At 39.9% G+C, this 13,807-nt stretch overlaps 1 protein-coding gene across 1 annotated transcript in view; it reads left to right on the top strand.

The window, feature by feature from the left end:
- npepps (aminopeptidase puromycin sensitive) overlaps positions 1 to 13,807 on the top strand; it is a 63,338-nt gene that overhangs the window by 19,583 nt on the left and 29,948 nt on the right. The window contains exon 5 of the mRNA XM_041784778.1: positions 7,749 to 7,856. Coding sequence (XP_041640712.1) covers positions 7,749 to 7,856 — 108 coding nt within the window. The remainder of the gene's footprint in view (positions 1 to 7,748; positions 7,857 to 13,807) is intronic.

The following is a 13,807-nucleotide window of genomic DNA, read 5'->3' as shown; positions in this document are numbered from 1 at the left end:
GTTGGCTCTGTTGACCCATTATTGCCTCTTTTAACCCCTTTTACCACTTTTTAAGCCACATTTCACAATTTGATTTGCCCATTTTTGACAGTTTCTGACATTTTCTGCCTTGGCTAACCCTTTTTAGCCAGTTTAGATCAACTGTTTTTTTGCCACTTTAGCACCGTTTCAGCCACTTTTGATTCCTCTTTTACCACTAAATACCCATTTTCCTCACTTTTATCTAATTTTTGCCATTTCTAACCCATTTCTGCCTTTTTTAAAATCTAACTTCACAACGTTTCCCACCATTTTTAGCCATTATTAACCCATTTTAGCTATTTTTAATGTATTTTCATTCTGTTTTCAACAAAAGGATTTACATTTTTAAAAGAGGGCTACTTACTAGGGGTGCACCGATCGATTGGCCAAGATCAGTATCGGCGCTGATTTCCTTAATTTTAGAAGATTGGCGATCGGCCGATCTTTGTAAATAAGATCGGTGGATGAGATCGGTTTCATATGCCTCTACCTACTAAAATGTGAAAAATGAAAGACTAAAGGAACTGATATAATTTTGTAGTTTAGACAGCAATGCTTTAAACTTTTCATTTATATTTGAGAGAACTACCTCATGAGCAGTTAAAACAACAAGTTTGTGTTGTTTCACGGGTATTATTCAATGTTATTCAATAAAATAAGATTGGAACATTGAAGGTGGATGCTGTCAGTAAAAAAAAAAAAAATCGGTATCGGCAAAATCGGAATCGGCAGGTCAGACTTTTTAAAGATCGGTGATCGGTGATTGGCCAGAAAATTGCAATCGGGGCACCCCTACTACTTACATAAATGAATTAAAATTTGTTTCTTTGATAAGAGTGGTTATGATTCAGGTTAAATATAAAATACCACAGCTTAACTTTACAATAGACCATGATTTTGCTGGCCCCCAGTTTGGCTGGGACCCAGAAAGCGCTCCCACCCCCCACAATGGGAAGCCTTGTCTGCACATGACTATTCTTGAATGTTCACGGCTGTGTTTAACCACCTTCAGGTACAGTAGGGGTCCCCGGTCTCTGAGACCTTTATTTTGGGGGTCACGGGCTGAAAAGGTTGAGAACCACTGTTTTAATCGATGTTCTTTCCAGCTTAAAAAATAAGATTTGCACTTATTTTATAAATACCTTTCAAAGGATTTTTTTACTCATACCACTGTTATGTGTCAGTGTTATCAGGGACATATCTGCTGGTTTTCAACCCTCTTTACCGCACAGAGGATAAATGTTGGTTAGACTGAGCTCCTCTCATGATCTACACTGGTCTGTGTTAACTCACTGCAGTGAAGAAGTGGTCAGATTTTATTTTATTATAGTCTTCATTTTTGTTCATAAAGGGGTTTGAAATGGACGTGTAGCGGCGACCCTAGCGTCACACCTGCATTCTGCACTCTGATGGAGAGACACAGGGCAGTATGCATGTTTTATGTAAATCATTCATGTAAATCTATGATTATACTGTCAAATACTTTTTTAAATAACAGCTGAGGTTTGCACCTCGTTGACATCACCACCTCCCTCAGTAAAAACAGCTGTGGTAGGACAGAGCTCACTCATGACTCTGTTATCTCCCTGTGCAGGCATGAGGAGGGACTTGGTAATAACTTGGTAAAGCTCTGAGGGAGCAGAATCATATGGACTGTAACAGTTTAAACTACAGGCCTAGCTTTACCTCTGCTACACCCTCTATACGTGGTCATGTGATGAAGACTGAGGTCCCGTCTCCGGTCTCTCACCTGTTTGACTGTGAGGATGAGATCATCATAAATGTTTGCAAACTTTGTTCACTTTGTCCAAATAACGGTTCTCTGCTCCCTGACAGTTAAGAATGTGATTCTCCTGATGTCTCAGCTTTGGCAGATCATCGGTAATTCTGTTTCTTTACAATCTCAGATCGCGCTGTGACACACCCCTAGCATGAAGTCCCTCTATAAGCTCATCTAAGTGTAGTAGTGTCTGTGACAGACCGGTGGACAGAGACAGAGATGTCTCCTGACCTTAAAAGTCTCGACCTGCTGATTTTGTGACCTCGACTGTTTAATTCATGGTTTAACAATAATCTGAACATTTAGCGCGTAAAGGTTCAACACTGCAGGAACTCACCAGGGCTGGGTGATGAATTGCAAATTTGATTAAATTGCAATATGGCCTTCTACAATTTACAAATCAGAGAAGTTGCAATATTTCTTTAACTTAAAATCTTTCAAAATACCAGTTTAATAAATCATTTTTTTGCAGTGGCAGAGATTTTGTGCACATAATGCAAACATTCAAGTGTCAATTTTTTACAATGGTTTACAAACAGTCCTCCTTTTTGTGTTTTATGTGTTTTTCTTAATCAAAATGAGCGACATAAAAATGATAACACCCTTAAACAAAGCAAATGACATCGCATTTGCAATATCAGCAAAAATAGCTCATTCTAAATTAAACAGATGAAGCCTAGAGTTACCTGACTAAAGTCATACCCCAGCTGAGATCAGCTGGTAGCCAGTCTGACCTCCTCCACCCCAGCCTCCTCCTTCATAGCTTAAAGCTTGATGCACCCCCATATTCAGATTCATGCTACTACGGATTAATTACTTCTGAAATCATTTCATTGTTTTGAGTACAGATGGTCTTGGAATTAGCCCATTAATTGCTTGAATTTGTCGAAAAATACATAAGATTAACCCCAGAATAATCGCATTTTACATTGCAATATTGGGGGAAAAAATTGCAATTCGATTATTGTTGCAGATCTTTCTGCCTTAGAACTCACTGTGCTTCAGAGGGAGGGCATGTGCTCTCTGTTAGCACACATTACAGAATCATATGGCAATCATTTACTTTAGATTAGCTTGTTTTTATGATCACGGGAAGCTAAAATCATGATTGAAACTCCCCCAGCACGAGTCAGAGGTCAGTGGGCCTTGGTAGATAAACGCTGCTGTCTGATTTATGCTTTTATTTTACACAACACAGGCTGGAACAAGAGATCCTGGTTATATATATGTAAATGACAAATCAAAGAATTATCAGAGGTTATTGATGGAGAAAATATGATTTTAACCCTCAGGCCCTCCTACAGCCCTTTTAGGGCTTTATGATTGTGTATTTTGCTCTTACTTTGGCAGTTATCATGCTAAGATGATGATATGTGACAAAGACGATGATTTTTTAATGAATTTTTTAAATTTCATTATCCACACTGTGCTGACAGAATTTTCCACTGCGTAGACAGAAAACTCACACTCTCCCTCCTAAAGCCCTTTTAGGCCTCATTGACTACCATCTAAACCACTTATTTTCATTTTACTGCCACTGCAAAACAGAAATAAGAAATCCTTTAATTCCTCCGTAATTCAGTCATTCAGAGGTAAAAATATTTGCACACCAAACAAATGCCGCCAAATTTCCCCGTTTTTTTTAATGTTTGCAGTAGTAATGCACGATAAGTATTTTTTTTTTAACCAATACGATAACCGATAATTTCGACTCCTGATGGCCGATAATCGATAATAACCGATAATTTTTTTTCAATTGTGTGATTTTAAGGAATAAGTTTATTCCATGTATTTATGCACATCTGGGGGTAAGAAGGGGTTAATATGTAGTGAGCAAAGATGTTTAAAACTAATTCTAACCGACATAATCCCTTTTTCCCTTGGAATAAATTCTTGACAAGTGGTCAAATCTGACATTTCAATTAATTAAACCAGGATTCAGCTGACTCATGTCAAATCAGACATAAAAACAAATGATAACAGGCTTTCATGCTTAACAAATGGAGATGTTTGGGTGTCTCTTTTTTGTTTTTGCTGCATAAGTCAGAAATAGAGCTGATGTTTTGTATAAAGATTAAAAATAAGCACTGACATAAGTCATATCAGAGATAGGTTAAGAATGTAAAGTCCACCATGGTCTGTAACTTCTGTTCCTAACGTTGATCAGACTGAATGAAGGCACATCAAATAGAGCAGGCAGGTATACGTCTATGAAAGCAGCGGTGGATCAGGAGACTGTCAGAATGATTTGTCATTATTAGCATTGCCTTTTGGCTCTGATGAACCTTCTGCAGTTTCCATTGTCTGCTCAATCAGCACTCTGCCTCATCTTAACCTTTGTCTAGGTCCTAATGCCCATGGCTAACGTTAGCGGCTACTGCCATTTTGTTTTAACGTTGTTTGGATGATGACTTTAAGTGACTTTAAAGACCAGTCGAAGACTTCTTCCACTCTTCAGGACCTTTGCAGGGCAAATTCTACACACACTGCCATGTTATCCTCCCAGTAAATACTGAATAACTTCGCCGTGTTGTTAGCTCTTAGTACAGAGACCGCTTCTCTTCTTCTCTGGTGGTTAACAGTGGGTCGTGTACTGCGGCGCCACCTACTGTTTCGGAATGTGTAGTCTCTTGAGAAAGAAAACAAATGCCTTTATTATTGGTGGATTTTATCGGTTAATATTTTATTATCGGCAGAATTAAAATATGTAAAATAAATACGTTATCGGCTGCTAATTTATCGGTGCCGATAATTATCGTGCATCCTTAGTTTGCAGAGAGGCATTGTGGGAGAAAATGACCTTGTTCGAACCGATAGAATATATCAGTGACTGTAGGCCAGTGGGATTAATTATTCTAACTAAAACTACTTTGGGTGTTTTCTATGGATGTCAGAGTCTGGTGAAAAATTAAAATTATGAAAATGAATTCATATTTGCTATACATGATGAGGACTGGAGTTAAGGACCAAAAAAAAAAAAAAATGATTTTTTTCATTTATTTTTAATACTTTTAAATATATCCAATGTCCTAAAAGGGCTTTAAGAGGGAGAGTGTGATTTCTCTTTATTTTTTTTTATTTTTGTTATTACACAAGACTTAATAGTACGTCAAAATCAGTGTTGCTGCTAATTATTAACATATGCACGACTGATAATCCCTGCACAAAAAAAATCTGCTTTGCATTTTTCAAATAGAAAATAATTTTTTTTTCATTCATTATGTAAATAAACTGGCATTTATAGGGTTAAAATTGTGAAAAATAATTCACATCTGCTATACATGATGAGGACTCGAGTTGAGGACCAAAAATATAAAAAAAAAGGGTTTAAATTTATTTTTAATTCTTAAAATATATCCAATGTCCTAAAAGGGCTTTAAGAGGGAGAGTGTGGTTTTTTAAGGGGACTGAGGGTTAATAGTTATCGTGCTTTGTCATCTCTAAAGTCAGCGTTATTTCAGTACAACATAATGAGGTTAATGATGGTGTTTTTTTTTTAAATAACGTGCAGGTTTTTCCTTTTTTTAAATAACCAAAAAACCATGGGGGTGTGATTGATTCTTCACTGAACGCCTGTCTGTTCTATTGAGGTATTTTGTGTCTACTGTAAAAAGTTTTTTTCTCAAAAATACAGAATTTTTGTCTCATCAGAGCTTTATCCTTCACAAAATGACCAGTAAGATGGACAGATTTCATCTAATTCTATACAGTTCATGAACATGTGCCTAAAGGGAATCTATGAATTGGGTTTCAGTTTCTGATTTAAGCCTCCCATGATCATAAAACAAGATAGCAGAGATGCAACGATGACTGTGCCACATGCTAATTTTAAATACTGACCAGTTTTCTCTTGTTTGTTTTCATGCTTTGCTTGTGTTTCACAGTGCTCTGAATATTATCCTGCTAAGAGGGTTTACATCCCATAAATACATATGAAAAATCAGAGCAATCATGTTAAATAATCCTGATCTCAGTATCTTAAACAGTAGAGATATATTTGTCATAATGAAGCAGCCCAACTCGTGCACTAAATTCATGTGACATTTAAGGATAAAGGTGCCAAGTTCTACACAGACTGGGTCTGTAAACACCTTCTCATCTGACCTGAGACTTTTTTGTACTTGGTACGGTTATTAAAGAGTCTGTAAATGTTGAATTTATCGACCCTGTACTCGCTGCAGTGAGAGGAAATCCTGCAGTGTCGACCTGCTGCAGCACAAGGGCAGCTTCAGCACCCCAGCACTGACCCCTCAGTGGTCACAGACTCGCTAAACCACCTCCAGTCCTTGGCTCATCAACACGCTGTCAGCATCAGATAGCAGACACGCTCAGACGCCAACAGTGTGGAGGTCAGCGATTAAACCAAAACGCTCAGAGGGGAGGCTCTTTTTCTGATAAATTTGATGACATCTATGGTGGACCAGACCTAGACGTCTGTCTGTGTGGATGTGATGGCAGACGGGACAGGCAGCCTCTACAGTCCTCCAAATGCACTGTAAAACCACCACTGTTTAGCCTCATTCAGACTGCCACAGAAATGTCAGGGCCCCTGAAAAACCAAGAGAATGGGCCCTGATAAACCCAGAGAATGGCCCCTGATAAACCCAGAGAATGGCCCCTGATAAATCCAGAGAATGGCCCCTGATAAACCCAGAGAATGGCCCCTGATAAACCCAGAGAATGGCCCCTGATAAACCCAGAGAATGGCCCCTGATAAACCCAGAGAATGGCCCCTGATAAACCCAGAGAATGGCCCCTGATAATGGGAGGACGGCCCCTTGATAAACCCATGGCCCCTTCCCAGTTGTATTCATGATATCATTCATGTTTGTTGGATCAGAAGCATTGATGCTAGCATCCTGGCTAACTGTTCCCCCATTTTAAAGCTAAATAGTGTGTCCAGTTATTATTGGCCTCTTGGGTTAGAATTATTATTTACTTTTTCATACTGTTTCACCATTTTCCTATCCATAATTGCCAATATTTGCAATTTTTGGTCAATTTGCCCCCACCCCCATTTTTGCTTCATTGTGCCAATTTTTGCCACTTTTGTTTTTTTTTTACCCATTTTAACCTTAGTTTGCCATTTAGGCCACATGCGCTATGTCCAAGTCATTAAAATCAATTTTTTGCCTATTTGAACCAATTTTTACCACTTTTCACCATATTTTTAAATCCGTTTTCACAATTATTTTATTCTTTTCCAAAGAAATTGCCTCAGTTTCTTCTTCTTTATTTTCTGGCGTCCTGACGTGTGTACATCATGGCCTAGCTAAGAAGTGTAACATTGCTATCATTCAGTTCTGTGTGTCCGTCCACATTAACATCACTGATCAGAAGTTGATTCTGTTTACAGAAAGGGGTTTTACATTTGAAAAAGGCTATATTTCATTACAGCATCAATACAAATGTGGTTATTATTCAGGTTGAATATAAATCTGGTCATCACAGATTAGTATCATAATGGACCATGATTTCACTGACCTCCATGAGCCCTAGAGAGCGCTCCCCTTTATCCCCCCTTATCGGCAGCCTTGGCCTCAGTGTTAACAAATCTATTAATGATTCAGCTCTGTCCTCATGTCCTACATCGTTTCTGTTTCGGCTGTTTTTCTTCCTCATTTGTTTTTCTAATAACAAGAATGTAAACAGCCACTTCCTCCCACTCTCTGTATCAGTACGTATGTGTTCAGAGGTCACGCTGTCTCACATACAGAAATCAAACCTGAAGGGACAAGAGAACACAGACAGTCATTCTCAGATTTAGGATCCTGGGCCAGCAATACTGAACCAAAATCATTAATCATAATTTTTAGCTGAATGGAATATCAATATTTCGTCTTATACTGCATCTGGTTTGAAAACAGATTGATCTTAAAGCTTGATGTGTTACCCAGACCCTAGTCTCCTCTGGATCTCACACCACTCTCTCTCTTTCTCTCTCCAGGCCACGGATGCTCGCAGAGCTTTCCCGTGTTGGGACGAGCCAGCTATCAAAGCCACCTTTGACATCACGCTGATAGTCCCCAAGGACCGGGTCGCCTTGTCAAATATGGTACGTGTCTGTGCGGACTCCTCCCTCAGAGAAACGGCAGACCTCAGAGCGCCTTAGTCACTTTGTGCTGCTGCTGCCGCCGTTCTTTAGTGTGCTTCCTCTCTTTTCTTCTAGAAGCTTACGTAACAGAGGGCAGACAGTCACTGCGTGTTATACCGCTGCTTTATTCTCTCTTTAACTCCATGTGAAATGTAACTACTGTACAAGTAAAATGAGGCTGAAACGTCTCCATGTGTTTGTCAGACTCTCTCCTCTGTCACTGATTTCAGCTCAGGGCGTTCGTTGCTAAATTGCATCAGGAAACGTCATCTGGCTGAGATTATTTCCATCAGCAGTCCCCCTGCGGCGTCCCAGGGTTCATTGGAGGGGTGATGATGAGGCTGTGTCTCTGATGACATGAATGCACTCTGTCATTTCTCTAACGCTGTTTGTTTTTATTGTCTGCTCCTGTTCTGTCAGTCCAAAGCTGTTTGACTCAAGATGGGATGACAAAATTCAATTTAGAGCTTTCACCTGATGTCACATGACCCCGACCCCCCAGTGGGGGAGAGGCGTCCTACTGCTGTACTCTGAGGAGAAGCTGACAGCCTTGGTTGTCATCTAGCAGATTTATTTTACATTTTTAATATAATAAAGTTTCTGTTTGACTGATGAGGAGACAAGCCAAGATTCTACTGCTACAGAACGCCATCAGAGAAAGAAAGAGAGAGGATCCGATAGAGGATAGACTCTCCTCTGTCTCTGTAGGTTACAGTAGACCATAGCAGTGGATAGGGGTGGGAGAAAAAAACAATACAGCATAGTATTGTGATATTTTGTCTGGTGATATGTCGTCTCGTCCACTAAGTATCGATTTTTTAAAATATTGCTAATATGACCTGAAGTCTATGATAATGGAAATAATGGGGGGGGCATTAGGAATGCAAGCAGGGTATGAATTACATGGACATGACACATGAGGTTTGCAAGAAGTGCTACATGAAAATAAAATTCTGCACAAATACGACAAGCATCAGCAACAAACTTCACAGGCATGTTTTGGGGACCTCTGAGACCGGTATAAATTTGTCTTAAAAGGGTAAAATATGTCCTCTTTAAGCCATAAATGACAGGCCCGTGTGTAGTCAGTCTGGTTGGTTTTGGAGTTGTGGTGCTGTGAGATATCCAACACTTGTATCCTATTAAAGACATGGAGTCAATCTTAACTGGGTAAAGCCAGGGGGTGCAAAAGAGGATGTTCTGGAGAGAATTTGGATGTTTGTTTTTCAAAATTGATCTCTGATTTTAGTGATATAAATAAAATTCCTCTGCTCTAGAAGGGTCCAAAAGACAACAACTGACAGTTCAGATAAATATCTGTTTTTCAAAGGTTTTCATGTCATGTAAACGTGAAATTTTAAAGAGCTGGAGAAGAAAATACTCGGTGCTGTAGCTCCACGTAGTGGTCAATGGTAGCTGATACTTTCCTAATCTCTCTATGACCCCTGGGCCTTTGTGCTGGTTGCCTGACTGAAGCTCTGAATTGCAGCATTAGCATGCAGTTCACCATCTCTGTCCTCATTCTTATGGTATACTGCATGTTACATGAAGCTGGCGTAAAACGTAGAAACAGAAGCAGAGAGTTGTTCCGATGAAAATGAAGCACCATGTCCGTCAGCTTCAGCAGTGTGAACTGACAAGCTTTCAGAACAATGCAGAGGCCGGTTACAAGATTCAACTTGAAACTGTAAAGTTTAAAAACTGAAATTTATAACAGTACACCAAGACATGATTCCCAAAGTAACACTATCTTAGATCACAGCTGGCATAAACATCCCTATTATTTCTGCCAAGTAGTGGTGGGGAAGTGCGATATTGTCAGCATTTGTTCCTGGGCTGTAAAGGGATCCAATGGTTCAACAACTGATAGTTTAAACAAAAATCAGTTTTTCTTATGTCATTATTTGTTTTAAACATGTTATTTTAAAGAGGCTGAGAATAAAACGCCCAATGCTGCAGCTCCACGTAGTGGTCAATGAATGCTCTTACTGTCCCAGGCTCTTTTTGCTCTGCAGACATCTTAGTTTTCATGACTTTAGGCCTTGACTTCAGGCCTGTGCACACTGAGTCTGTTATGTTTGTCTGAAATAATCTCTCATTTCTAAAGGAATATGACCCAGGGGAACTGGCGGCCTCGTGATTGTGTCCATGTGCCCCATGCAAAGAGGCTGTAGTCCTCTGGTTGGCCTCCAAGGTGCAATGCTGCATGACTTCAGACAAGCGTATGATATTATTATTATTATTATTATTATTATTATTATTAAGTCACGTGGTGTTGGTGGCCTGTCCATCCTGGACTCAGCTGGGCAAAGCATGAGGGGTTCAACAGAGGAAGAAAATCTGGATTTTTGCTTGATAGGATTTATTGATAACATTTTTCAATGCCCAGGCCTAGACCCGCTGTTTTCTTTTTCTTTTCTGATGCAGTGAAAGAGCTGCAAAATCCTCTCCTCTGCTTGATGACTGAATGTTGGCATTGGATAGAAAAACAAACCCTTCAACCTCGCTGTGTACGGTTTCTATGTGTAAGGTTTTTGACCTGAAACGACACGTCTGCAAGAAAGAAACATCCATTTATCAAAGACCTTATGGAAGATAAATGACCTTAGTATTTCACTCACCCGAGGTAATGTTATAAAATTATATTAATGATTTCAAACAATTTGCAGGCCATCCAGCACAGGAATCTGATTAGTCCGGCCTGCAGGACTGAGCTCTGCACACATCAATGCCGGTCCAGCTCTCAACCTTTTGTGTTCGTGTACCTGCTGAAATTTATTTTCTCTGCAAGTAAAGTGTGACCTTTAAAGTCCACTGCAACACAAAGCTGCATTTAATTCATCTGTTGAAACAGGAGGGTTTAAACACCAGCACAGATGGGGAGAGATATCCGCTGGTTCTAAGAAAAGCACCAAACAGACGCCACAAATGTCAGCACTCAGACCTGAAGGATGGGCCGGTTTGGACTCTTAATGTTCCCTTTGTTAACAAATAACCATAAAACATCAAAACCACTGACTGTGCCTGCAGAGAGAGACTGTTAATACGTCTGATATTTCCTTCTTCTAGAGCCCAGCTCAAACCAAAGAGTCAGCAGAAAACAAACTGGTCCAAAGAGGCATTTTAATGTGAACGATGATGCTGGTGTGGGAGATCTAATATCTTCCCACACTGATGTAATGCTGAAAATATGGGGCATCCCTACTCCTCAGTGGTAGGCAATAATAGAGATGTTTTATGCCAGCAGCCATGTAAGATGGTGTGACTTTGGGAATTATGGGTTTTGGCTCACATAAATTTCAGTTTTTAACTTTACAGCTTCACGTTGAAACCAGTAACTGGCTTCTTTGCAGCGTTCTGAAAGCCTGTCAGTTCACACCACTGCAGCGGAAGGAGACGATGTATTGTTGTCATAGCAACAACTCTCTGCTTCTGTTTCCACTTCTGCTTTTTATGCCTGTCATGGAGCTTCATGTAACTCACAGTGTACAATCTGCATGAGGACAATGTTAGTGAATTATTAACAAAGGTTGGAGACCAGTCATGTGGCCACTGCTGAGGCCTCAAGGGCTGAAGAGCTTAAAACAGTAACAACCACCAATGACCACTCTGTGGAGCTGCAGCACTGGATGTTTTATTTTCTATCTCTTTAAAATGACACATTGACTTTACAGGACAACTGCAGAAAAACAGAGATTTTAATTTAGCTGTCAGTTTTTTTTTTCTGTTGGACCCCTTTACAGCACAGAAAAACAATTTAAATCACTAAAACCAGAGATGTCGAAGACAGAAAATCAAAATTTCTAAAAAATTTGGATTTTCAAAAGACAAAATATGTTTTTTTTCCCCAAGACCTGTCTATAGCTGGGTTTCCATAACACTTGGAAATGCGCAAAATTGAAATAGCACAATAAAAAACTGGTAATGGAAACACCTGAATTTCGAAAAAAAAAAACGAAAAAAAAAACATTAAAAATCAAAATATCATTAAAAAGTTTTTACGCTTTCATGAGGAGGTTTTTCAGGCATTTCGATATAGAGATATATCGCAAAAGTGTAATGAAAACACTTTTTCCACATTTACAAGTCATAGGACCTGACGTATGGTGTCGCATGACAAGTCACTCCAACATGGCACGGTTCGTGTAGGCAGAAGAAGAGATGAGACTTTTCTTAACATCATACTTCTACCCTTATATGTGGCTTTTGCCGTACATACGGACTTTACCTCTGTAATATCATCCGTTGCCTTCGTCTTTTGTTCAGAATTATCAAGGCAACCACCGTAGATGTAACCAAAACTGTACAAACACGCAACAGGTTTTGAGCGTCAAGCTTCCCTGCAGCGGATTCACGCAAGATGAGATTTTAGGAGAATTGCGAGGCCTATGCCCAGAATTCCCTTCAATAGAAACACATTCAAAGCACAATTGTACTTAATCGAAATTTAAGAAATATCGCTTTTATTTTGCAAAAAACTGTAATGGAAACCCAGCTACTGACACTCACCAGGCTCAGTTGAATCCAGGATGGACTGGACTGCAGGAACACCGGAAGTTCCGTCTGCACATGTAGACCAGCCAGTTTTGACACACAAAATAAACCGGTTTACAGCCTGGTTCAAAACACCAAACATGTCTCATTAGCTAGTGTCTTATTGTGCTCCCTCTGTACGGGGTTGAATTTTGTTGTACCAAGATCGTTTGGATTATATTTAGGATAAACCTCACTTCACGGTGATTGGCGCATCTCATTTGATTGACAGATAGCTCGGCAGGCAGAGGCTCCGTTTCTGTCAACCAGAATACTAGCTAGCTAGCTGACAGGGAGTCGCCTTTGGTGGGCGGGCCGTTAGGTTGATCCAAAGTTCAGTTGAGACCGCGATTTCAATATGGAAGCATCCACAGATTGGCTTCAAAAGCCGTCTGAGTCCACCTATTGTAAGCAGACGACTGACGTCACACGGGGTTTGTCCAATTCTTTCTACAGTCTATGATAAACCTGTTTCCCACTGGTGAATCCATCTTGCAAAGCCCCCATCTGAACTGTTTGGGCCTGGTTAGAAAGTGACAGGACCAATCAGCGATGAGGGGCAGTACTTTCAGGCGCGGCAGAGTCGTGATGTAAGCAAACAGCAACAAGAGACCAGTGCAATTATGGCAGAAGAGCTTAGCATGGATGCTGCTAAAGCGCCGGCTTTATCAGGACTTGACAACATTTCTTCATTGTAAGAAGAACAAAGAACAGCAGTGAGTTGTTTTCTTCTCAAAAACGTTTCAAAAAAGTCGTGTACTGACATGTGTAGTAGTCGCCATGGTTCGCATTAATCCTCAGTAGCTGCGCACGTGCACCTCGGTTGCGGCTACGTCGCATGTTTTGTTGCTCTGATTGGCCCGTAAAGATGTGACAGAACATTCATCCAATCACCCTCTGAGTTTTGGCACCCCTGGAATTTTTCCAGAAAATTCACCACTTACCCAGAAATTGCTGCAATTACAAATGTTTTTTGGTATACACATGTTTATTTCATTTATGTGCATTGGAACAACGCAAAAAAATAGAAGAAAAAAAATCCCAAATTAACATAATTTTACACATAACTCAAAAAATGGGCCAGACAAAATGATTGTCCCCCTTTTAAAACTGTGGGTAACTCATTTTATTTCCAGCATGTGACGCTCATTTAAACTCACCTGTGGCAGTAACAGGTGCTGGCAATCTAGAAATCACACCTGAAGCCAGTTAGAATGTCTAAAAGTTGACTCGACCTTTTTGTTGTGTGCCTGTGTGTGTCACACCAAGCATGGAGAAGAGACAGAAGAGCCCAGAACTGAGGACTTGAGAAGCAAAATTGTGTAAAAATATGAACAATCTCAAGGTTTCAAGACCATCTCCAGAGATCTTAAAAATTC

The sequence above is a fragment of the Cheilinus undulatus genome, linkage group 4 (genome assembly GCF_018320785.1).
Source record: "Cheilinus undulatus linkage group 4, ASM1832078v1, whole genome shotgun sequence".
Classification (NCBI taxonomy): domain Eukaryota; kingdom Metazoa; phylum Chordata; class Actinopteri; order Labriformes; family Labridae; genus Cheilinus; species Cheilinus undulatus.
Note: the sequence above shows the minus strand (reverse complement) of the source record. Positions and strands in the feature narration are given on the sequence as shown.